The 25951-nt window shown below is 51.4% G+C and overlaps 1 protein-coding gene across 3 annotated transcripts; it reads right to left on the minus strand.

The window, feature by feature from the left end:
• Positions 1–4414: 4414 nt before the first annotated feature.
• Positions 4415–19394, minus strand: CCDC190 (coiled-coil domain containing 190). Of its 3 annotated transcripts, none has more exons than XM_045028305.1 (4): positions 19086–19394; positions 8954–9121; positions 7728–7857; positions 4415–5226 (listed from the first exon to the last, which is right to left on the minus strand). In XM_045028305.1, exons 2-4 carry the CDS (start codon positions 9012–9014, stop codon positions 4602–4604), a joined length of 816 nt encoding a protein of 271 aa, XP_044884240.1. In that variant the 5' UTR covers positions 9015–9121; positions 19086–19394; the 3' UTR covers positions 4415–4601. The 3 variants fall into 3 exon arrangements, with proteins under 3 accessions (XP_044884240.1, XP_044884238.1, XP_044884239.1); XM_045028303.1 differs by having other exon boundaries at positions 8954–9259; XM_045028304.1 differs by having other exon boundaries at positions 8954–9270.
• Between the last annotated feature and the right edge of the window lie 6557 nt (positions 19395–25951).

Raw genomic sequence — 25951 nt, forward strand, 5'->3', positions numbered from 1 at the left:
CTTTAAGATTAAGCTTGATAAGTTTATGGAGGGAATGGTTTGATAGGATAACGTGATTTAGTCAATAGGTCAATAATGTGCGACCACTGGTAATTAGTACCGAGGGTCAATGTTGGGATATTGAAAGTCTTTTTCCATAGTGTCTGGCTGGAGAGTCTTGCCCGCATGCTCGGGGTTCAGCTGATCGCCATATTTGGGGTCGGGAAGGAATTTTTCTCCAGGGTAGATTGGCAGTGGCCCTGGAGGTTTTTCACCTTCCTCCGCAGCATGGGGCAGGGGTCGCTTGCTGGAGGATTATCTGCTACTTGAAGTCTTTAAATCAGGATTTGGGGACTTCAACAGCTGAGTCAAGGGAGAGAATTATTTCAGGAGTGGGTGGGTCAGCTTTTGTGGCCTGCATCTTGCGGGAGGTCAGACTAGATGATCATAATGGTCCCTTCTGATTTTAAGTTCTATGATTCTATAAGAACTGTGACTTGGCTTTTAAAAAGTAAGTTTCTCACTCTCCCAGTTGTGGAGAAAACCAGGAAGATATGACATTCCTCTCCCCAGGAGCACTGAAAAAACAGAATCAGTGTAAGCAGGGGCTGAATGAGCTCTCCCCTAACATCTAGCGACACACTGGGGGAAAAGGCTTCAGGAACAGACCGGATTTGCAGAGACACAATATTCTGCCTAGGTGCACAGCATGATGGAGCTGCTTTGCCAAAGTGATCACTTTTGCTGGGTGTTAGATTACACGGGGGTGAGATTACAGTGTGCACTGCCCACAGTGGGGTCTGCCCGGGTAGGGCTCCTGGGGAAGCTGGAGGGGCCCTGCACCCCAACTCTGCAGTCAGCAGTGACTCTCAGCCAGTGTTGTAAAATGGAAGGTTTATTAGTTGCCAGGCACACAGCGTAGAGCAAAGCTTGTTAGCACAGAAATCAAAGACTTTCAGCCAAGCCCATCTTGGGGGACTCCTGGACCTGGTGCCCTGAATTCCCCACTCTGAGTCCCAAACAGGAGACTGACCAGTTCCAGTTGCCTGCCCCCAGACATGCCTGTTGCCCATCCTCATTCCTTTGTCTTTTTCTCTGGACCAGCAGGTCACCTGGTCTGCAGCAACACCTCAACACCTCCAGCTGATCTTTGCAGAGGAGGGGACGCAGCCCTCAATTGCCAGGCTACAGAGTATCAGCTGTTCTCCCAGGCAGCCAGTTGCAGTCACACACCTTCTTGGACTGCTCCACCTAAATACTTGAGTAACACATGGGGGAAACGGAGGCACACACAGTATTCAGAGAAGACATTGACAACATTCCCACTTCGTTACAGCTAGCATAGCAACAATCACATACTATAAAGGCTGAGGAGAACAGAGTTTACCACACATTCAGGCCATCCATTAGTAAAGCAGCAGCATGCTCCAGTCCCAGGGCCTTTCAGATGGACGTTGTTATGCTGGAAGGTGCTAGCAACTGCTATCAGGTGGGTCTCAGACCCAAAGACAATCACAGACCCTCTTATGCTCCGCAAATGGAGCGACCAAGCCTGTCTATGTAGTAAAACTAGCCATAGCCAATGGGGATGCCCGCGCAAGACACTGAGACATGTGGCCAGGCCAGAGGTAACGGAGATAGATTAACAGGGGTTTCCCTGGGTGCAGATGCAGGGGCTAGGCTCTCTGTTGCAGGCGATGTGTGCTGGGAACAGAAAGCCTAGAGAAGGAGTTGTCAGCATGACCCTGAGAGGCAGTAGAGGGGCAGGGCATTTTGGACGCAGAGCTCGCTGGAGGGGCAGATGTGAGGATTTGTGAGCAAGGAAACTGCCTGCTGTTGTGTTCAGGAACACTGGAGTGTGTGGCCACTCTGTGACACCAGGAATAGCCCTGACTTCTAGCAGCCAGTCCTCAGCCTAATGCAAACAACCTTGCAAGGCCCCAGATATGGTGAACCCCCTCAGACCAAAGAGGCAACAGTAATTGATTTGGTGCACTTAAGTTGTATATAAGACAATTAAAGTCACATCCAGACTAATATTTTGAGTCTCCTGGATGGTCCAAGGGAGGCAAAAACTCAAGGCACAGATTGGAAAAGGAATGTCCCATACTCTTGTTCTCAGCTGGCAGAAATTATTCTATCATTTATTATTTGTATTATCATAGCACCTACAAGCCCTAGTCATGGACAAGGACCCCATTGGGCTAGGCACGGTACAAACAGGCCATAAACAGCCAGTCCCTGCCCCAAAGAGTGTCACAAGATACACACATGGCTGCCTCAGAAGAGCATGCCCAAGTCCTGCCTCTGGACACCAGCAGGGGCGGCTCTAGACATTTTGCCGCCACAGGCAGGGCGGCATGCCGCGGGGGGCGCTCTGCTGGTCGCCGGGAGGGCGGCAGGCGGCTCCGGTGGATGTCCTGCAGGCGTGCTTGCGGAGGGTCCACTGGTCCCGCGGTCTGCTGGTCCCGCGGCTTTGGTGGATCTCCCGCAGGCACGCCTGCGGGAGGTCCACCGGAGCCGCCTGCCGCCCTACCGGCGACCAGCAGAGCGCCCCTTGCGGCATGCCGCCCCAAGCACGCGCTTGGCGTGCTGGGGCCTGGAGCCGCCCCTGGACACCAGACTCAGATCATTAGGGGTGGAGGGAAAGCCTTCCCTAGTGGTTAGAGCTTTGGGGTTCAGGAGAGCTGGGCTGATCCTCTGGGTAACCTTCAGCATGTCACTTAACCTCCCAGCTGCAGAAAGATTTTTAAACATGCCACAGGCTCCTTCCAACTGCTGCCTATGCCTGCAGCTGCCCGCAGAGAGAGTCCCTGCAGAACCTGTGCCTGGGCGCAGGCCAGTAGGAGCAGCACTGCATGGGCATCCCAACATGGGGGCACACTGCACCCAGGAGGGCATGGAATGTGGCCTGGGACTTGCAGAGCCCCAGACCTTGGATGATGCTCTGGGTGGTTTGGGGTGATTGGGAACAGTGAGGAGATGCTCCGCTTCATTCCAGAGGAGTGAGATCCAAAGGTGGTCTGAACTCCCCTGCTCTGCCATTGCAGGGTTGCCATACAGTGTGTGTACTGTATCAGTGAGACCATTACCAGACACTGCGTCTCTTCTGGGGCCCACACTTCTACAGGGATGCTGAGATAGTGAAAGGGTTCGGAGAAGAGTCACGAGACTGATTTGAGGGCTGGCAATCCTGCCTGTGAGTGAGAGAGAAATTCAGCTCAATCTCTTTAGCTGATCAAAGAGAAGAAGGTTAAGAAACCACTTGATTATGGGCTACCAGTACCACCATGGGGAGATGATTTCTGAGAGAAGAGGGCTCTTCATTCTAGCAGACACAGGCAAAACGAGAGCCAAGAGCAGGAAGCTGAAGCTAGATAAATTCAGATTGGGAGAAAGGGGTAACTTATTTACAGTGCGGGTAAAACACCTTCCCAAGGGCTGTGGTGGATTCTTCGTCAGATGAAATCTTTTCGTCAGGAGGTGGTGTCTCTTTCGAAAAGCTAGGCTGTAGCTCAAGCAGAAGCAATGGGCAGTAGCTGGGTGAAATTCCCTGGCCTGTCTTAGAAAGGTCAGACTAGATGCCCTAATGGCCTTACTGTTAGAATATAGATATTCAGGCCTGTCTGCAAAGGCCTATACTTTAAGATTTTAGGTGTATTCTTATTGCTTAGCTAGTTATAGAAGTACAAAACAAGAATCAAAATCAGTCTGCCTGTTTATAGGCTTTCTTTCACTATGATAGTCTAAGGCCTTGTTCTTAGGCTAAGGTCTTTGGCTAAGCAGCAGAGGCAGCCATAAGCTGGGAAGCGAAGGGTCACAGTCCTCACCAGTCACACTGAAATAAGACAGTTTTGGGCTGTTAGAAAGGTGATCCAATCTATCACCTCCAGCGAAAGGGAAGAGCCTAGAAGATTTATAGAAAACTTAGTTTGATGCATCCTGTCTGGCAAGAACTCACTTATCAATAGCTGGGTGTGAAATTCTCATTTCTTTGTTGTTCTATCACTGTAGTCTCCATTCCCCTATTGTTTGTCTGTATAATCTCTGTCTGGTTCTGTGATTGTTTCTGTCTGCCGTATAATTAATTTTGTTGGGTGTAAACCAATTAAGGTGGAGGGATATAATTGGTTAGATAATCATGTTACAGTATGTTAGGCTTGGTTAGTTAAATTTCAGTAAAATGATTGGTTAAGGTATAGCTAAGCAGAACTCAAGTTTTACTACATAGTCTGCAGTCAATCAGGAAGTAAAGGGGAGGGGGAATTGGAATCATGTTTTGCTAAGGGGGGAATGGGAATAGGGAATGGGAACAGGGACACAGTCAAGGCTCTGTGGTTTTCAGAGCTGGGATGGGGAACACTAAGGAAGGAAATTGGAATCACTGCTTGCTGGAAGTTCACCCCAATAAACATTGAATTGTTTGCACCTTTGGACTTCAGGTATTGTTGCTCTCTATTCATGCGAGAAGGACCAGGGAAGTGAGTGGGTGAAGGAATAAGCCCCCTAACATTTACAATCTATGAATCTGTAACCCCGGCTAGCTGGCTGTTCCAGACAGCAGGGCAGACCACCTTTTCCTGTGGTTGACCCTAACAAGCCTCCCTTAGGGGAAGGAGCCATCATTCAGGGCTGTGGTGCTCCTGTTCTGCTGCTGGGGGGCTGGGGTCTAAGCTGTTTTCATGCCCAAAGATCTCTTGCAGGCTGAGTTCCTTCTCTGAGGCTGGAATGCCCTTGTGCCGGATATACCGGGCCTTCCTGGCTTCAGCATACAACTCCAGAAACCCAGGCCTGCTGTGCATAGGTCTGGGGTGGCTCCTGTCAGGGACATAGGGATCTGTATCAGAGTTTAGCTTCTCGTGGCCAAGGGAAGGCTTCCTTCTCTCTGTGCAGCTAGTGGGCTTGGGCATGGTGACACTGCCATCCACATCGCTGGCCTCTGCCTGTTCACAGGGCAGCACTGTGCGGCCTGTACCCAGCACTCCTTGGCTGTTGGTTTCTTCCTGCTCTGCTGGATTGGCAGAGGTGCTCAGCCGCCTAGCGATGGAATGCCTGAGGTCTGACAGGCTGATGTCTGTGATGGAGCTTGCAGCTTTGGCCTGGGTGCATGTTGAAGTTGACCCATGCCTTCCACAGGACTCCTGCCCCTCATCATCCAGGATGACACGATCGCATATCTGATGCTGCAAGGGTGATTGGGCTGCCTGTGTGGGACCTTCCATCTTGGGCAAAGTACTTCTTGGTGCTCTATAAAGGAGGGAAGGGAAAGGGGTGGAAAACTGTGCAGACACTGACCAGCAGCTCTCCCTTAGTCACCTCTCTTTGCTTGCCATCCTGACCCCAGCGACCACGACACTGCCCAGCTGCTTTGCCCACCTGTCGTGCTTAGCTGCTCTGCCAGGTGAGTCTCCTTCATGGAGCCGTGAGCACAGGTGTGTACCTGGCGTGGGTCACTCCCCTCCCTGACATCTGCCTCTTCTGCAGTGAAAGGGAGACAGGGCTGGCTCCAGTGTTTTTGCTGCCCTAAGCAGCCAAAAAAAAAAAAGCTGTGATGGGTGGCACTTCGGCAGCAGCTCTACTGCTTCTGCTTCATTCTATTCTTTGGCAGCAAGTCCTTCCCTCTGAGAGGGATGGAGGGACCTGCTGCTGAAGAGCTGGACGTGCGGCCCCTTTCTGTTGGCTGCCCCAAGCACCTGCTTGCTGTGCTGGCGGGAGACCCTAATGCATGTCTACCTGGAGTGCACCAGACTGCAGCCCCTTTTCCTGCTCCTCTAGAGCCTTCTCCTCAGGCTCTAGCTGCACTTCTCCCTGCACCATGCACACCCCATCAAGTCATGAGACCTTGCCAACTATCTCCTGGCACTGGCCAAGGTGGCTGTCATAGAATTTCAGGGTTGGAAGGGACCTCAGGAAGTCATCTAGTCTAACCCCCTGCTCAAAGCAGGACCAATCCCCAGACAGATTTTTGCCCCAGATACCTAGATGGCCCCCTCAAGGATTGAACTCACAACCCTGCGTTTATCAGGCCAATGCTCAAACCACTGAGTGATCCCTCCCCCCATCCATTGCACTAGGAGGAGGCTGTTGGATGAGGAGGTGCTCTGCACCTGTAGGGCCTATTTCCATTCCTCCCTCAGGTAACATCTCCGGGCAGAGTTCCTCTGGGCTGCATCTGCTGGCTCCCTCGATGCCTTAGAGGAGCAGTGGGCGCTGTCCAGGGTTCTCTGCTCGCTGTCCCTCTCTGGCTCCCTGCTTATGATTCTGTGACCCTCACTCCCACCCTTGCTTTTAATTAGTTGTCCCTCACATTCACTTGAGTCCTGGATCCAGTAGCACCTCCCCTTAGGCTGGGGGAGGGACCTTCAGCTGTGGGCAGGCTTGTGCCAAACCACCTTCCCAGGTGCTCTGCCAGGTGAGCCCCACAGGACTCCTTCAACCAAGATTCCCGGTGCTCATATATATGGGTTGGGCACTGCTCCCTTAAGCCCGGACAGGCCATATTTTTCCAATAAAAAAAAATCTTTTTTCAAAAAATGAGGACTTATCGGCAACGCACACACATGTTTTGCAGAGAGTTTGTGTACAGTAACATTTTTCATTGTTTAAAAAAATATTGAAGTGAAAAATGTATTTAAAAAGTAAGAATGTTTTTGAGTATTTGATACATTTTTGTTTCAAAATTATTGTAAAATGCCCACTTAGTATATTTTACTCTCTCCCTGCTGTTTTTTCACTGAAACAAAGCAGGAAAAGGTAAAAAATGAAAAGAAAGTGAGAAAATAACTCATTTTTTCCACTTCATTATTTTTTGCACTGGCAAATATGAGAAAAAGAAAGTGGAAAACCTGGGGTGTATGAAATGACGTAAGTGGATGTTTTTCCTCTTTCTACCCTTTTTCCTCCATTTCCCTTTATCTTGTCACTGAGTGTGACAGATTAAATAACATCAAGGGTTTGATTCTTGTCATTTTTTGCTACCTCTTTTCCTTTTTTCCTCTCTGTAACTTCAAAACACCCTCAAGCTTTGACAGGAGCTCAGTTCGCCCTTTGCTGCTCTGTTCCTTGCCAAAAATCAGGGAAGTTTTGAAATTAGTGAGTAGAAAAAGAAAAAATGCTACAGGAATGAGTGACAAGCAGCTATGCCTCCACCCTGCCCCTCCCATGTTACTAAATTTATTGCACTTGACGGCAATGGGGGGGGCAACAACACAAATTTGAAATTTTAAAAATCCAAAATTTTTAAGTTTTAAAAATTCAAATATTTTTGAAAAATATGTCATGACATTTAAAAAAAAACAAAATAAACTATGGCTCCATTTCACACCCTGTGACAAAGGGACAATGTCACCATTTCAACATGTTTCATGAACTTGTTTTTCCAAGTTCTGACCAGTTCTGTTAGTCAGTAAGTGCCATCAGAAGCTGGTTTCATGTGGGGCTAACCTCTGTCAGGACAAGATAGCCTGGGATAACTTCGTCCAGTCTGGAAGTTACCCTCTGTTCCCTATCCCCTGTCTTGTGATGAGCATCTCCAGCCATAAGCTGCTCAGCATGTTTGTAACCATCTAACTCCCTCTTGCTACCCACCCTCAGCCACCCCAAGGCTTACTCCACCCGGGGGCAGGAGATGGCTCAGTACAGCCCTCGCCTGTGCCTGGTTGGGCATTATGTTTTAATGAACATTTGTGTGTGGCGAGTGACTCAGGTTGCCAGGCTGCAAAGGAAGGTTACATTACACACATCCTTACCTCAGTCGTTCCGCTCGTCTCTTGCTGTGCTGCTGCCCTGACAAAGTGGGGAGCCTGGGCAGAACTGGCCTTTTACCAACCTCCTGGGAGAGGTCCCCTAGAGTTGCATGGGCCTTCTTCCGGGAATTGCCTAGGACATGAGCAAACACTGATCTCTAATCATGGAGAACACTGGGGAGCAGCACAGGAGAGCCTAGGGCCCACATAAAGCCACTCCTAGAAATGCACAGCTACCAAGGCACTGCTGAGGGCCAGGCTGGCTGGCTGGAAATCTTACCATCCATTTTGCCCTTCCCTTTGCCACCTCCACACGCTGTGTGCAATCCTCTCTCATCACTGGGGCTTTCACCTGAGTCTCCCACCCTCAGCTGTGTGTTTTCTCTCATGCCGCCCCTAGCCACTTGGCACAGCCATCTAGTTCTCCACTGCCAGGTGCTCTCTCCTCCTTAAAATCCAGCCATTCACACACTCCCAGCCCTCCCCATTCTCATTGCCAGTGCTTTCCCTCTTGGGCCTGATTCTTTGCCTGGGCAGTCTGACAATGCCTTTGGGCGCTGGCTTAGCCAATGTTTGCAAAGTGGCATGAACATTTATGGTGGCACAGAAGCGATTTTGAAATCAAGTGATAATTCATAACTAAACCCAGATACTTATGCCAACCATGTATGGCACCAACGGTGCCATGAACAAACTTCCCAAATAAATCTAACTACAATATAAAAGATCTAGCAAACTTACTGTTACAACCAACTCCCCACACCCCTGGCTTCACTTGGTCTGGTGACATGCCTGAAACCTGACTGACAGCCACATCTTCCAGAAACATTGCCTCCCCTTTCTACTTACACCCCACAGCAGCTTAGAGCGCTGCAAAAATGCCCTGATGTGGAAATGCAAAGGCTTCGTGAGCTGCTCATACACCTAACCTATGAATGGAACTGATATTGACACGGGGAAGTTCCGGCATGGAAGACAGGCAAGTGCAGTACAGCTACGTAGCACAGACACTAATACCAAAAATCCCAGTCCAGTGGCTCTTTAACTGGCCCTTTCTGCAGGTTGCCTCACAGATTCTCTCCTTCACTCGCACTTACCCCACTGCTTGGATTGCTGAGCTTGCTGCTGAGCAGGATCTCTTCTTACTGCATGTCTAATTTTGGAGGGTTTCTTTGTTACTGGTGCTGGGCTGGGGGCTCTATTTGGAGGAGATGGGAAAGGAGCCTCACCTTGCTGCAGTCTCTGTAGCTCCTTCTGGATCTGCCTCTGCTCTTTGATCATTGAATTCATTTGGTAGAGTCGTGCTTCCTCTAAGTCCTGCAGCCCATGGCTGAGCCGGGCTTCAGCCCGCTTGACATCCTGTCTCTCCAGCTCCCAGCGCTTGGATGGGTCTCCCTCTGCCATAGACCAATGTATGATGCCGAGAGTTGCTCCCCTCCTAGGCTGGGAAGTCCCAGATAACAGCACAGCACCACGGAAGGGACCTGTCAAGGCTGATTTCCCACTCTGGCACTTCGAGTGCAGGAGTTGGGGGCCTGCAAGGAGTCTAAAAATTAATACTGGTCACTCCAGGCTTGTATTAAACTCCCAAGATTACAGCTTCTCTCTGACCTTGGATGGATAGATGCTGCCACCACCCAAGTGCCAAAAAAGAGAAAACTCCTTTAGACCCAGGAAGGCGCACTTGGGACTTCCTCCCTGTGAGGTATCCTCAAGCCCACCCCCCACCCGGGGAAGAGCTGAGAAAGAAAACAAAGGAAATCAGCTGTTGTCACCAGCTAATTAAACAACAGATGCACAAACCTCTTAGGACACAAAAATCCTAATCCTGTTCTTAAAAAAGGTAAATTTTATTAAAACCAAAAAGAAAGAAAATACATCTGGAACTTAGGCTATTGCTAGGTTTTAAAAAGAGCAAATATAATAATTAAGCATCAAGAATGGTTTTCTTGAGGTCAGGTTAATGGTTACAAGCAAAACAAAAGCATTTGGGGGTTAGCACAGAGAAGTCCACAAGCCATAAAGAAATAAAAGAGATAAACCTATTTGCATCTTCCTAGACATTTCCTGATCTACTTACATATCTGGGATTTCAAATGAGTAGTTTCTAAGTATGATTTAATGATTTTCCATACCTAGCGCAAGCTCTTACAGCATAGTCCAGCCCTGTCCCAGCTCTCCGGGAGAACAACCACACACAGACAAAAGGGAAGTCTTGTTTCAATTTTAAAAAGTTCTAGCCTTCCCATTGGCTCTTTTGGTCAGGTGCCCACTCACTTCCTTATACCCAGTGGTGAGCTCCAGCCGGTTCGCAGCAGTTCGCGCGAACGGGTTGTTAAATTTAGAAGCCTTTTTAGAACCGGTTGTTCCAGGACAACCGATTCTAAAAAGCTTTTAAATTTAACAAAGGCTCGGGCAGCTGTCTGCCCGGCCCCAGCTCACCTCCCCCTCTCCCCTGAACGCTCCGCCCTCCTCCTCCTCCCCTTCCCCTGAATCAAATGTTCACGGGAAACCTGAAAAAAGGAGCAGGCAGGTAAGCCGGGCGTGTGGGGGAGGGGGCGAGACGGCTCCTCCTGGCCCTGGCCGAGCGCCCCAGCCTGGTCCCAGCGAAGCGTCCCCGGCTCAGGCTGGTCCCGCCTGCGCGGCTCGGACCCAGCCCAGCTCGGGCACCGCGGTTGCGGCTCCGGCTCCGGTCCTGGCCCGGGGCCGGGGAGTCGGGCCCCGCGGCTGCGGCTGCGGTCCCGGTGTCAGCCCGGCCCGGGGAGTCGGGCCCCGTGGCTGCGGCTGCAGCTCCGGTCCCGGTGCTGGCCGGGGGAGTCGGGCCCCGCGGCTGCGGCTCCGGCGCCGGTCCTGGTGCCGGCCGGTCCCGGTGTCGGCCGGGCCCCGCGGCTGCGGCTCCGGCGCCGGCCCCGGTCCCGGCCGGGCCCCGCGGCTGCGGCTCCGGCTCCGGTCCCGGCCGGGCCCCGCGGCTGCGGCTCCGGCGCCGGTCCCGGCCGGGCCCCGCGGCTGCGGCTCCGGCGCCGGTCCCGGTGTCGGCAGGGGTAAGAGGCCAGGGCCAGGGCCGGGACTGGGGAGGAGGGGTTGGATCGGGCAGAGGTTCTGGGGGGGGCAGACAGGGGATGGGGAAGGGGGGGTTGGGTAGGCACCACGTGGGAGTTCCTGGGGTCTGTTGGGATGGTGGTGGATGGAGTCGGGGCAGTCAGGGGACAGGCAGCGGGGCAAGTTTGGCAGGGGTGGGGTCCTGGGGGGGAGTTAGGGTTGGGGGTCTTGGGAAGGAGTGGTCAGGGGACAAGGAGCAGGGCAGGGGGGTTTATGGGTTGTGGTTTCTGAGGGGGGGCAGGATGTGGGTGGGGGGTGTACTCATTGGGCGGTTCCCTACCGGGTCTTCGGTGGTGGGTCCTTCAGCCGCCGGAGCCGTGCCGCCGAAGACCCAGTAGGGAACCGGTTCCTAAGATTTTGGCAGCTCATCACTGCTTATACCTATGCATGCAGTCAGACTTTTTAACCTTTTGCAGGTAAAGCAAGTAGAGAACAGCTACCAAGAGGGATTTTATAGCTAATTGGCTGGCTGGGTCCATAAAAGGAAGCTACCCTCCCTTCATTTATCACAGGACCTGAAAGAAGGAAGAACTCCGCAGGCTAAGGAACACTTTGCCATGAGAGAGTCTCCATCTCCCACCACAGGACCTGAAGCACTTTCCAGACCTGGCTGGCTTCACCCTCATCACACTGAAGCAGCTATTCTCACCACCAAGCTATTCTCAATTTGCCAAGTCAGAAAGCCATTAGAAGACTCACCCAACAGGCCAGTGGCACAGGCCGTCTTGCCTTACCTAATATCACAGACCAGTGGTCCCCAACCTTTTCATCTGGCAGGCGCCAGACAAAGGACCGTGGCGGCGGTCGAGCATCCACCGAAATGCCACTGAATTTCGGCAGCATTTCGGTGGCAACACCTCTCAATGACGTTGCTTGTCGGCAGCAAGCGGCATCATCCAGAGGCATCGCCGCTGAAATGCCGCCGAATTTCGGCAGCATTTCGGCGGATGCTCGACCGCCAGCCAGGATGCAGGCGCATTTAGATGCCCCCGTGGGCACCACATTGGGGACCCCTGCCACAGACAGTGCTTTTATCCCCTGACGGGGGCGTCTTCCAAAGATGGACTGATTTGGGATTGCTATCCCTATGGCGTCCCCCCTTGGCCCAGTTAATGTTGGTACTGTCCCCGTGCCCCAGTGTCACTGGGCCACTCTGGGTGAGGAGGGCCTTGTGCAACGGGAATGTTGAGATGTTTAAATGCACAAACCCCACAACATGCCCATGGTGTGATCGCCATAAGCATGTCCCCCAGCACCAACCTTACAGCCGTGGTGCAGCGGGGCTACCTGAGCAAAAGGCCAGCTTTCAATCGAGGAGAGCTTTGCTTGTCTTTGCTCTGCATGCACTCTGCCAAGCAGACATTCCACCCTGGCGCCTGCAGCCCTGGGCCCCTCCTCTTCGCTGTGAAAGCTTCTCTGTAGCTATTAAACTGTTGCCGGGTATTATATTGCTGAGAAGGCATTGCCAGTTTGTTTGTAATGGAAGCTCCACTGTGCAGAGGCTCAAGGGCAGCAGCAGCATACATCACCCGCAGGGCTGTCTGGGAGGGTGGGCAAGTGGGGCAATCTGCCCCAGGCCCCGGGCCCCACAAGGGCCCCATGAGCCCTGGCCTGGCGGCGGTCCGGGTCTTTGGCAGCATTTCGGCGGTGGGGGGCCCTTCAGTGCTGCCGAAGATGTGGAGCGACTGAAGGGCCCCCTGCCGCCGAAATGCCACCGAAGACCCGGACCGCCGCTGGGTGAGTACAAGCACTGCAGCTCCCCCACTTTGCCCCAGGCCCCCTGAATCCTCTGGGCAGCCCATATCACTCTTATTGGATTGCCACAGGCTTCTCCAGCACGTAGGCAGCACAGCTCAGCCACCAGCTCAGCCCACTCTGCCTGCTTAACTCCCTGCTGTGGGTATTTCTAAGGCACCTGTCCCCTGGGTATCTAAGAGCTTAGCAAGATTATTCCTTTCTCCTTGTTTGCTAAAGAAAAAAGCAAGTGTTCTCCTATGGTGGATAGGGCCTTCTCCTCCTCCTTATTACTATCATTAGTTATGCAGTGTTGTTGTAGCCTATCAGTCCCAGGATATTAGTGAGACAAGGTGGGTGAGGTAGTATCTTTGATTGGACCTACCTCTGTTGGTGAGAGAGACAAGCTTTCCAGCTTACACAGAGCTTTTCCTCAGATCAGACCTCTTATCATAGAATCATAGAAGATTAAGGTTGGAAGGGACCTCAGGAGGTCATCTAGTCCAACCCCCTGCTCAAAGCAGGACCAATCCCCAACTAAATCACCAACTCTTGGCTGCTCTTGTGGCTGCATGCTTTGTGTGGTTTGAAAGCTTCTCTCTCTCAACAGCAGAAATTGATGTAGTACAAGATATTTCCCCCGCCTCCCTTGTCTCTCTCTGTCAGGGGCAGGTTTAGACATTTCGCTGCCCCAAGCAGGGCGGCATGCTGCAGGGGGCACTCTGCCGGTCGCCGGTCCTGCGGCTCCGGTGGACCTCCCGCAGGCGTGCCTGCGGAGGGTCCGCTGGTCCCGCAGCTCCACCGAAGCCGCGGGACCAGCGGACCCTCCGCAGGCACGCCTGCGGGAGGTCCACCGGAGCCCTGCCTGCCGCCCTCCCGGGGACCGGCAGAGCGCCCCCCGCGGCATGCCGCCCCAAGCACGCGCTTGGCGTGCTGGGGTCTGGAGCCGCCCCTGCTCTCTGTAGTTATCTATGTATCTGTAGGTAGTGCTCAAAAGCCCCAGTACAGGACACGGCCCCCATGGCGCTAGGTATATAAACACACTGTGACACAGCCCCTGGGCTGGCCTGACAAGCTCACCGTGTAAATATCTGAAGGGGGTGGGGATAGGCAATGAACTACAAAAGGCCCACAGAATAAATGAAATGTAGAGCTGGCAGGATCTCAAGACATCAAGTCCAGCCCCCTGCACTGAGGCAGGACCAAGTAACCCTTGACCAGCCCTGACAGGGGTTTGTCTAGCCTGTTATTAAAAACCTCCAGTGACAGGGATTCCACAACCTCCCTTGTAAGCCTGTTCTAGAGCTTAACTGTCCTTATCAAAAGAAAGTTTTTTCTAATATCTAATGTAAATCTCCCTGTTGCAGATTAAGCCTACTACTTTTTGTCCAACCTTCAGTGAACGTGGAGAACAATTGATGACTATCCTCTTTAAAACAGCCCTTAACATATTTGATGGCTGCTATCAGATCCCCTCTCAGTCTTCTAAACATGCCCTTTTTAAAAACTTTCCTCAGAGGTCAGGTTTTCTAAACATTTGATCATTTTTGTTGCTCTCCTCTGGTCTCTCTCCAACTTATCCACATCTTTCCTAAAATGTGGTGTCCAGAGGGACGATAGGCATGGCTGGTTAGCTCATTTTTTTCTCTATATTCTGAATTTGACCCTAGTGCAGAGTATAATACAGCTTGCTAGGAAAATTCTTCAACAGGAAGCGCCCACTTTAGCATGGCCCACTTCATTGATTGAAATAAGCTGAGCTCAGAAGCTTCTGTATGGGTAGGGCTGGTTGAAAGTTTTCCATCAAAACTGTATTTTGATGGGAAAGTGAAAAGTTGCATTTAATTGAAACTATGTGTCTGCTTCTCATGGAAAATTTTGACTTTTTGTCGAAAAGCTGGACATCCAAACATTAGCAAGTTTTTGGTTTTTAGTTGAAAACTGAAAGTTTTCAATTTGGAAATGCCACTGCTGTGCTTCCTGGGAGTTTTAGTTTGGCTGCTTTATATCTCCATTTTGCTTTATGAGACAGGTTCCCTAGCCAGATTACATCTCCCTTGACACACAGTGGCAACTCAGTAAGAGGGGAGAATGCGGTGCATGATGAGAGACGTAATCTGGCCAGGGAGCCCAACCCATAGAGGAGAATGGGGGTGTGAGGCATCCAAACTACAATGGCCATGAGGCAGTGCAGCAGTGGCATTTCTGAATTGAAATTTTCAGTTTTTAATCAAAAGATTTTGGCCATAAATGTAAAGTGTTTGATTTTTTTTTTACTGAAAAAAATGTTGACCTTTATATAACTATATCATCTATATCAGCATGTTCATTTTTATCTTCCCTGGGAAAAAACCTCTTTTCTGACCAGCTCTACTTGGGGGTCAGCAGATCAAAAAACTGGCAACCTTAGCAGTAAATCTTTGAGCTCAGTGGCCCTGCTTAAAGGATATGAGGCTGAGAGGGGCCAAATCTAAGAGGTCTTTGGCTGGCTTCGTCCACCGTCAGCATGCAGCCTGACCCTGAGTGGAAGTTAAACTAGGGACTTGGTCCAGACAAAGCTGTGTGAGAGAGACATTGGAGAAAGCCAGCCTTTGTTCCTGGCTGTAACTGAATTCTGAGACCTGTATGGCCACTCAGTGCTGAAGGAACAGGCAGCAGCCCCAGGTGATTCCAAACCCAGCAGGATAGATTTGTGGCCCTGGTAGCAACAGTGCCCACTGTTAGTGCAGAGAGAAAATCCTGTGGAGAGAAGTCCTAACCCTCTCAAGTGACCCATCTCCTCCAGGCCAGGTGTTAGCCAGATCTGGACAAGCAGGGAAGCTGGCACCTCAGCTATAATTTGTTGTTAGAGACTGATGATGGTTACAGATTGTTTCTAGAGAAGCAGTGGGGAAGGCATGAGGATGTGTGTACTGTGTGTTTTATCTGTCGCAGGGAACAAAGCCTGGGAGGTGGGAGGGGAAAGTTTAATCAAGGAAGGGCTGAAATGTGGACTAGAGTCTCTCTAGTCTAGTGGTTTCATTGCCAGCCTGAAGAGGAGCCAGGTAAATCATGAGCACTAGTCCAAGGAAGACAATAGGACATTTTCAGGCAGGTTAAATGATGCTGTTCTGTGAGCTAACGTACAGCCAGTGAGTCACTGTGCCACTTTCAATCCACAGGCACCAACCCGCGGGGCGCAGAGCAGCTGCAAATTCAGTTCAGCTCCACTGGCTAGTCAAGCACAGCACAGACAGGTGCTGTAAAAGCACCTCCCTATGCATCTTCCTCTCAATCTGAAGCAACCCAGCTATGCCAGCCCTGGCTGCCCCATATAAAACTTTGCCAATGCACCTCAGCCCTGACTGGCAGCCCTCCAGCTATGCCAGTCTTCCCTTCTACCCCTCACCTGCTGACCTATTACTGTATTGGTATTTATTGTACTGTGGTACCCCTAGGAGCCCCAGTCATGGATCTCACTGGTGCCACTGACCCTCTATTTTAACTTTATCAGGCCTTGTTAGAGCCTCCCCCACCCCCAGTTCTGCCAACATACCTCACTCCTGGTTCTAGAGTACTAACAGACACTTCAGTGTAAGCAGAGGCTATTTGATCTTTTGTTAAGAAGTGTTTATTTTACTCTGAGGTGAGGCGTTCCCTTGGACTACTTAGCAGGCCAGCTCTTGTAAGCTGGAGGTGATCGCAGCAGGGGGTTGAGTTTCTTGCAGACACTTGAGCAATGGGCTCTGTGAGCTCTGTTGTCTTGGATTCTTACCGAGGTGTCAATAAAATGCTCCTCGTGTAAACAAGACACTCTCTTCCAGTCTAGCTCTGGACCACCCCCACCCAGTCCACCCACGCACATGCAACTATTCCTGCTTTCTGCACAAACAGCTCTGCCTGTGGACTCCTGCATGACCTCCTGCATTCCCAGCCCTGGGCACCCCAGCAGGGCAGCCCAGCCCTGACCCACAGCAGCATTGGTTATTCTAAGAGACAGAGGGACAGCTCTGCAGACAGAACATGAAAGGGTCCAATTCTCCTCTCCCATACACTTGTGTGTGCTGCGTGGGTTAATGTGTGGAGAGGCCATGACTTGGAGGCACTGGAGATGGAAGTTTTGGAGTGGTTTCCTTTGATTTGGTCAAAAAAATTGGTCAAAAAATTTCTACCAAAACAGTCTCAGTATTGCCAATATCAAGAGATCAAAACTGATGGGCTGGACACAAAGAAACCCACCAGATCTGTTTTTAAGAGGACTATATGGTGATTTGTGGTCTGTCCTTTGGTTGCTGAATGCCCCCTGCCCAGCCCCAGTGCATGTGGAGACAGTGTTGCCAATGTTCCAGATATATTGGATCAGGGGATTCTGGCCCCTGCTGCAGGAGCTCTTGCCCCAGAAGTAGCCATCCCCCAGCTTCCCCTTTGCTCCTCTTGGGGCACTTCACACCAGTCTCCCAGGCCTGGGGGGGGGCAGGGGGCTGAATGGGGTCCCCATCCTTGCCAAGGTGTGGGGGAGGATCCAGAGGCTCCTCACCCCCTCTCCCCTTGCCCAGGCATGTGCTGCAGGGGAGCCAACTCCTCCCTGATGGCAGAAGAGCCGCAAGAGTTGGGGGAGAGGCCTTCTGCCATCAGAAAGGGGTCTGCCATGACTGCAGCATCCCCAGCAGGATCTTCTGTCAGGAAAATCAACACCAAACATTTTGTTTAATTTCTTATCAATGTTAATCTCTGTTTCCTCATGGGAACTGTTGTGAGTCCAGGTCCCTCGTGCCACTGTTCACCATTATGGGAGTTGCTCCCAGGCTGGACTACATTTCCCATGATGCACCCCAGAGCCCGCACCCCTAGCCGGAGCCCTCACACCCCTCCCGCACTCCAACCCCACTGCCCCAGCAAGTGAGTGAGGGTGGCAAAGAGCAAGCGACAGAGGGAGGGGGGGATGGAGTGAGTGGGGGCGAGGCCTCTGAGATTAGAAAGTTGGCAACCCTAAACCCAGGGCTAGTAGTTATTTTAGGCTTTTGTGCTCTCTCCTGCTGGAGCTGTTCCACTTTGTATAAATAATTAACTATTCATTGGACCAGCAAGAAAGACTGACTCTGTAGCTTGGTAATTAGGTACTCATCAAGGATGTGAGAGACTCACATTTAAATCAGGTTTCAGAGTAGCAGCCGTGTTAGTCTGTATCCGCAAAAAAAACAGGAGTACTTGTGGCACCTTAAAGACTAACAAATTTATTTTAGCATGAGCTTTTGTGAGCTAAAGCTCACTTCTTCGGATGCATAGAATGGAACACACAGACAGGAGATATTTATACATACAGAGAACATGAAAAGGTGGAAGTATGCATACCAACAGGCAGAGTCTAATCAATTGAGATGAGCTATCGTTAGCAGGAAGAAAAAAAACTTTTTGAAGTGATAATTAAGATGGCCCATAGAAGGTGTGAGGAGAACTTAACATAGGGAAATAGATTCAATTGGTGCAAACTAGATACTATTAACTGTGGTCTAAACAAAGACTGGGAATGGTTGGGTCATTACACCAATTGAATCTATTTCCCTATGTTAAGTTCTCCTCACACCTTCTATGGGCCATCTTAATTATCACTTCAAAAAGTTTTTTTTCCTCCTGCTAACGATAGCTCATCTCAATTGATTAGACTCTGCCTGTTGGTATGCATACTTCCACCTTTTCATGTTCTCTGTATGTATAAATATCTCCTGTCTGTGTGTTCCATTCTATGCATCCGAAGAAGTGAGCTTTAGCTCACGAAAGCTCATGCTAAAATAAATTTGTTAGTCTTTAAGGTGCCACAAGTACTCCTACATTTAAATCAGGCAGTCCTGATAGGAAGCTAGAACCTGGGTCTTCTCTATGCCTGGTGAATGCCCTCATCACTGGGATACCAGCTATAACAGGGTAGTAGGGTCTGGAATTTTCTTGTTTAATCACAAAAAAATGTGAAAGGTCTCTGTTTCATCCTGCTATGGATTTGTGAAATGGAATTCCTGTTTTCCAGCCAGCCCTAGTTTACATTGTCTAGACAGCCTTTGCTATGGTAAAAGCAGATCAAAGCCCCTTTGCACAAACCACAATCCGTTCCTTTAATGTGAAACGTGGATTCTAGGAATATGCCAGGAACCCTCCCACACAACAGGGGATTTTGGAGCTGGGGGCGGGGGAGGGGGGGGGGACGGGGGATGGACACAACTGCCAGGCCCCAGCCCAGACTAGAAAGCAAAGTCCCAAGGCAGTGCAAAAGCCTGCTCTTGCCATATGTAAAGCTCACAGCTTTGCTAGTTATTCATCCTGAGTTCACGGTTGTGAAAGCAAAGTCTGAACCACTGGCAGGAACAGACCCCGACAGAGGTGACCAGTGATGGATCCAAAGGGACAGGGGAATGGGAGTTAGGAGCTTACAGAGCAGGGAGGGAAACACGCAGGCACAGTGCCCAGTAGACTAGGCGAGGTGCTGCTATGCCCTGCTCCTGGGCTAAGGCCACCACTAACCAGGCCTGAGGGTGCAGGGACAGCACAGGTACTTACCTGATTGGGAGCTAGCAGAGGGAGGCTGTTTCCTAGCAGAGCAGGGAGCTGGACAGGATCAGACTCACAGCTCAGGGCACAGATGCAGCACTGGAGCAGGGACTTTTCTGAAGGTAGGCTCACTCCTCCTTTGCATGGTTCACTCCTTCTCTCTCATTGGCCTGCAGGGAAGAGCCCACGCCCCCGACCGACCGCAGGACACAGCAAGGAAACACCCAAAGCACCTGCAGCTGCTTGGAGGCTGGCAGCCCCTTTGTCTCCCTGCCAGCAGGATGGGAGCAGCTCTGCCTGGCTCCACAGCCCAGCCTGCCCCCACCCTGCAGCGGGGCTGCTCAAGTCACTATTGCTCCTTCCCCAACCCCAGCATGCCTGTTCCCTGGCTCTGCTGCTGCCTGGAGATGGCTAATCGCCTGGGAGGTGGAGGCTGGGCCAGAGCCAGACACAGTAGGCATAGGGCTCTGGGAAGGAGCTGCACAGCACAGATTACTGCATGGGAAGCTGGCTTGGGAAGGAGCTGAAGCAGAAATGATCCATTGGAAGCAGCCAGCCGAGAAACTAGAGGACAAGACCCAGCCTTGGCCTGCTGAGAATGCCCCTGGGTGGGTGCGCCAACCCCACCAGCCCAGTGAGCATGCCCGGACTTGGAAGACAGAGCCCATGGCAGGAGCATCCCTAGGTCCTGACAATCTCAGCTCCCTCAGGACATACATCCCTTGCTGGGCCAAGAGCACAAAGACAGCTCACAGCCCCTGCGCACTGAGCCGTGCCAAGTGCATCAGGGACCTACAGATGCTCCTGTTCTTTACACCAGGCCAATGTTCTCTCCCTACCCCTGCCCTGCAAGGCAGGTGCAGGGTGTGTCTGGCTGAACGGGTCTGTGTGGGTGAGGGGCCATTGGGAGAAAGCCGCCAGGCTGAAGGACAGGGGAGGTAGGAGTTCACAGTCAGCTCAGATTCTAACGACCTCTTGTGGGAGACACTCGGGCCCAGGGGAATCGGTCTCTTTGTAAACACCATGTGCTTTGCTCTGGAGAGGCATCCTCCAAGAAGGCCTGCAGCTAGCGGCAAAGTCCCCAGCATGTATGATGAAGGAAAGGGTAACTAGAGCATGCCAGCCAGGGTTCCAGAGACAGATGCTGGATCACAAAAGCAGAAGCTACAGGCTGTGAAGGGCCGTTAGCTCCACTGGCCCATTGCCCGTCCAGCCACATATTTTTCTCCAGTGCAGCTATAGGTGCCTTGGACAATGGCCATCGCCAGAGTAGCAAGACAAGGTGGGAGAGGGAATATTTTTTATCAGACCATCTTCTGCTGGTGAGAGAGACAAGCTTTTGAGCCCCACAGAGCTCTTCTGCAGGGCTGGGAAATGTACTCACTGTCACAGCTACATACAAGGTGGAACAGATTGTTTAGTAGACCTAGTTAACATATATTTCAAGAGACCATTCAAGGTGGAGTGACCCAGTGACACCTTTGCAGTCTTAGGGGGTGTAACGCTCCCTCACTCACCCCGGAGGAGGGAGGTCCCTGGAGGGCTGTGATAACCTGTCTCCAGGCTTGTTTCAGTTTACCTGCATACCGGGCTTCCCTGGGCTCAGGCAGCCCATCCCCCGACAGTCTTAAGGGGCCGGCTATAGCCCGGGCAGGGCTCAGGCAGCCAGCAAACAACTGTCTTACAGGTAGGCTGGGGCCTGGGCTTGCAGGGTTCAGGCAGCCAGCAAACAACACAGTCTTAAGGGGCCGGCTATAGCTTGGGCGGGGCTCAGGCAGCCAGCAAACAGCACAGTCTTACAGGTAGGTTGGGGCCAGGGCCGTCCTTAGGCATAGGCAGAATAGGCAGCCGCCTAGGGCACCACTAGGTCTGGGGGCACCACTCTGCCCGGAGCCGAGACAGATGGGAAGCAGTGGAGCATGTAAGAGCAGGCTGCTGGGTCCTAGAGAGAGCCGAATGCAGCACAGTCTGAGGGAGGGGATTGGCTGCTGGGGTCTCTGGGAAGGAGCTCACCTGTGAGTGTGACTCTTTCTCCCTGGCTGAGGTGAGGTGAGGCAGGCTCTGCGGGTCTGGAACCAGTATCCTTGTCCCCCATAACATCCATTCTTCTCCCCCCCTTCCCCATGGAGCACCCCCTCCTTTCTCCCTCCTCCCCAGGAGCATCCCTCTCTCTCTCCTCCCTCCCCTCCGTCAGGGCTGGGTTGGGTGAGGTGCTGGGAGGTAGGTGGGGGGGAGGCTGCCTGCCTGCTGAGGAATGAAAGTGAAAGTAACTCACTTCCTCTGCCAGGATTGGAATGTCTCACAGGGCTGGGCTGGGGTTAGCCAGATGTGTGAAAAATCAGGACGGGGGTTGGGGTAGGGTGAGCAGATATCCCTATTTTATAGGGCCAGTCCCAATTTTGGGGTCTTTTTTTTATATAGGCTCCTTTTACCCCCCACCCCGTCCTGATTTTTCACACTTGCTGTCTGGTCACTCTAGGTGGGGGTAATTGGTGCCTATATAAGACAAAGCCCCAAATATCGGGACTGGCCCTATAAAATCAGGACATCTGGATCTGGTCACCCTAGCTGGGGAGCGCCTCTCCCCCGGGCTGGCAGCTGCCAGTGATCCATCTCATCCCGGGGGAGCTGCACAGGGCAGGATGAGCTGCTGTGGCTCCATGGGTGACCTGTCCCTGAGATCAGATGCTGTGCTAACTTCACCATGGTCCGTAAGGCTGGTGGTGGTGCCCATTGGCGTGTGATTGGACCTGAGGGTTTGCTGCTGCTGTTGCCACTCTGCACCCCAAGAGGTGGATTTTGGGGTCTACTGCAGCTGTTGGACCAGCAGGCTGGGGGGTGAGCCAAGCATGAAAGCAGTACTGTGTTGCCATTTAGATTGTCATTTAACAACTTTGATTGCCAAAAATTCTTGCTAACAATCCTGAATCCAATTTCAATATTTTTTTTAAATTAATATCTTAGCCAAAAACAGAAAATTAAGTTGTTGACAATTATTAGTGACAGGTTTGGTTTGCGGCAGGGAGTGGGCCAGGTTTCATCATAGAAACAAAAAATGTTGACTGACTTTCCTACAGCCTGTTACTGCTGATAAGAGCCCTCCAACAACTGTAATATGCTCATCTCCTTACTAGTGTATAAAGCAGGGGTCGGCAACCTACAGCACACATGCCAAAGGTGGCAGGTGAGCTGATTTTTGATGGGCGGCTCAGCCCATCACTGCTCTGGGGTTCCAGCTGCTGCCCTATTGCCAGCTGGGATACCAGCCGCCGGCCCCACTCAGCACCTGCTGCTGGCCTGGGGACCCCCAAGGAACCCCAGACTGGCAGAGGGCTGAGCAGGCCAGCTGAACCACTCAACCTGCTGTCAGCCTGGGGTTCCATTCACTCAGCCGGCAGCGGGCTGGGGGGTTGAGTGGTTCAGTCTGCTGCCAGTCTGGGGTGCCGGCAGCACTCAGCCTACTGCTACTCCGGGGTTCTGGCTGCCGGCCCCTTGCCAGTCAGGAGCCCAGCCGCTGGCCCCACTCTGCCTCCTGCCAGCCTGGGTGAGCAGAATCCCAGGCTGGTAGCAGGTTGAGGGGGGTTGGCAGCCGGGATCCTGGGTGGCAGGAGTTGGTGGTCAGAACCCCAGACCAGCAGCGGGCTGAGCAGGGCCTGGGATCCTTGTCTAGGGTTCCAGTCACCAGTCCCGCTCGGCCCGCTGCCAGTCTGGGGTTTCATTTATTCAGTTGGCAGTGGCCTGAGCAGGACCTCAGATAATAACAATAGTTTATTTATATAATATAGACATAGAGAGAGACCTTCTACAAACATTAAAATGTATTACTGGCAAGAGAAACCTTAAATTACAGTGAACTTGGCACACCACTTCTGAAAGGTTGCCGACCCCTGGTATAGACTGACCATATGTTGTACTAAGATTCTCCTGCTTTTTTTTTTCCTGTGTGTCAGTATAGCTTTTGCCAGCCCAGAAGTTGGGCAGCCAATGTTTTACATTTTCACAGTGTTTTCTCCAACTTTCATAAAGTAAATACATAGTTAATATGAGTTAAAAAGGCCAGGGACACTTCCTTGTGAAGAATCTGTACAGCAGATCATGCTAGAGCTGTGAAAATGTCAGTTTTTGATGGAACTTTAGAGACAGTGATTTATCATGTATTTTATCATGTGAATGTGCTGCTATTGCCAATGTCTTTCCAAACAAAAATAAGGCACAATAGGACTTCTGTAACATTTTTGTGCTACCTTAATCTAGATGAGATGATTCTGTGCTGACTTCATTTTGGTCACTTTGTGCTTTACCTAGCAGTAAAACTAGGGTTATATTTTCCCACTGTTTGGAAAACCAGCTTATTAAACTGATTTTGCAGCCAAAAAAGCCAGAAAAATTCCTTTTAATTAAAAATAAATCTTTGTTTCAATACCTCTTCATATACATTTCCAATAAAATTTTGACAAATTACAAAAATTATATTATTTGTATCATTCTGTCAAATCAGAATTTTTTCTATAGGGCTACTTCTTTAGTGCTAGTGCATCAGCATTACAGTGTGCTTAATTAAGTTAAACTGATTTTAATAACGTGAATGTGGCAAGTTTTCCAATACTGTATGCTTATATTTGTGTTGCTAAGAGCAGATCAGGCACAGGGGCACCAGTTTAATAATCTCGCCTAGGGCACCATAAATCCTAAGGACGGCCCTGGTTGGGGCCTGGGCTTGCAGAGCTCAGGCAGCCAGCAAACAACACAGTCTTAAGGGGGCTGGCTATAGCCTGGGCGGGGCTCAGGCAGCCAGCAAACAACACAGTCTTAAGGGGGCTGGGGCCACTTCTCTTCAGAGTGAGAGCCCCTTGCAGAGGAACGACAGTCAGCCAGCCAGGGGGAAGGCAGGGGGACGCGGGCCATCCCTATTCCACTGCGTCCCAGCCCAGGGCCCTGGCAGGGGCAGAGTTAGCTGCCCCAGGGTCGGCGGGGATCCAGCTGCAACACACCGATGCTGGGGGTCTGGGCTTTGCAGCCAGCCCTACGGCAGCTACCCCTGGGCCACTTCCTGCATCCAGGCGTTGTCCGGATCCTCTGACTAAACAGCAGCGGGCACTCCAGGCCAGTCGTCGTCCACGTCTGGGGCATGGACCAGGCTAGGCGGGGGAGCTGCTCCAGAACCAGTGAGACGTCCTTCCCCTCTGCAGGTTTCCCCCTGAACGGGCTGCGGGTCTGGTCTTTTATACTTCCAGCCCCGCCCTTCTCCTTCCGGCAAGGGGGGTGAGGAGGCTTAGGCTCTGCCCTCCCAGGGGCGGGTAACGCTCCCTCACTCATCCCGGAGGAGGGAGGCCCGTCCGCCTCACTACAGGGGGAAAGGGGGAAAAAAGCTGGAGAGGTGGTTTAAGTGGGTTATGGCTTGTTATAATAAGTCACAAATCATAGAATCATAGAATCTCAGAGTTGGAAGGGACCTCAGGAGGTCATCTAGTCCAACCCCCTGCTCAAAGCAGGATCAAACCCAACTAAATCATCCCAGCCAGGGCTTTGTCAAGTCTGACCTTAAAAACCTCTAAGGAAGGAGATTCCACCACCTCCCTAGGTAACCCATTCCAGTGCTTCACCACCCTACTAGTGAAAAAGTTTTTCCTAATGTCCAACCTAAATCTCCCCCTCTGCAACTTGAGACCATTACTCCTTGTTCTGTCATCTTCTACCACTGAGAACAGTCTAGATCCATCCTCTTTGGAACCCCCTTTCAGGTAGTTGAAAGCAGCTATCAAACCCCCCCCTCATTCTTCTCTTCTGCAGGCTAAACAATCTCAGTTCCCTCAGCCTCTCCTCATAAGTCATGTGCTCCAGCCCCCTAATCATTTTTGTTGCCCTCTGCTGGACTCTCTCCAATTTATCCACATCCTTCTTGTAGTGTGGGGCCCAAAACTGGACACAGTACTCCAAATGAGGCCTCACCAGTGCTGAATAGAGGGGAATGATCACATCCCTCGATCTGCTGGAAATGCCCCTACTTATACAACCCAAAATGCCATTAGCCTTCTTGGCAACAAGGGCACACTGTTGACTCATATTCAGCTTTTCGTCCACTGTAACCCCTAGGTCCCTTTCTGCAGAACTGCTGCCGAGCCATTCGGTCCCTAGTCTATAGCAGTGCATGGGATTCTTCCGTCCTAAATGCAGGACTCTGCACTTGTCCTTGTTGAACCTCATCATATTTCTTTTGGCCCAATCTTCTAATTTGTCTAGGTCCCTCTGTATCCTATCCCTACCCTCCAGCGTATCAACCACTTCTCCCAGTTTAGTGTCATCTGCAAACTTGCTAAGGGTGCAGTCCACACCATCCTCCAGATCGTTAATGAAGATATTGAACAAAACCGGCCCCAGCACCGACCCTTGGGGCACTCCACTTGATACCAGCTGCCAACTAGACATGGAACCATTGATCACTACCTGTTGAGCCCGTTTTCTAGCCAGTTTTCTATCCACCTTACCATCCATTCATCCAGCCCAGACTTCTTTAACTTGCTGGCAAGAATACTGTGGGAGACTCTATCAAAAGCTTTGCTAAAGTCCAGAAATAGCACATCCACTGCTTTCCCCCATCCACAGAGCCGGTTATCTCATCATAGAAGGCAATTAGGTTAGTCAGGCATGACTTGCCCTTGGTGAATCCATGCTGACTGTTCCTGATCACTTTCCCCTCCTTTAAGTGGTTCAGAATTGATTCCTTGAGGACCTGTTCCATGATTTTTCCAGGGACTGAGGTGAGACTGACTGGCCTGTAGTTCCCTGGATCTTCCTTCTTCCCTTTTTTAAAGATGGGCACTACATTAGCTTTTTTCCAGTCATCCGGGACCTCCCCCGATCGCCATGATTTTTCA

Source organism: Mauremys mutica, chromosome 8, assembly GCF_020497125.1.
Source record: "Mauremys mutica isolate MM-2020 ecotype Southern chromosome 8, ASM2049712v1, whole genome shotgun sequence".
In the NCBI taxonomy this organism is placed as follows: domain Eukaryota; kingdom Metazoa; phylum Chordata; order Testudines; family Geoemydidae; genus Mauremys; species Mauremys mutica.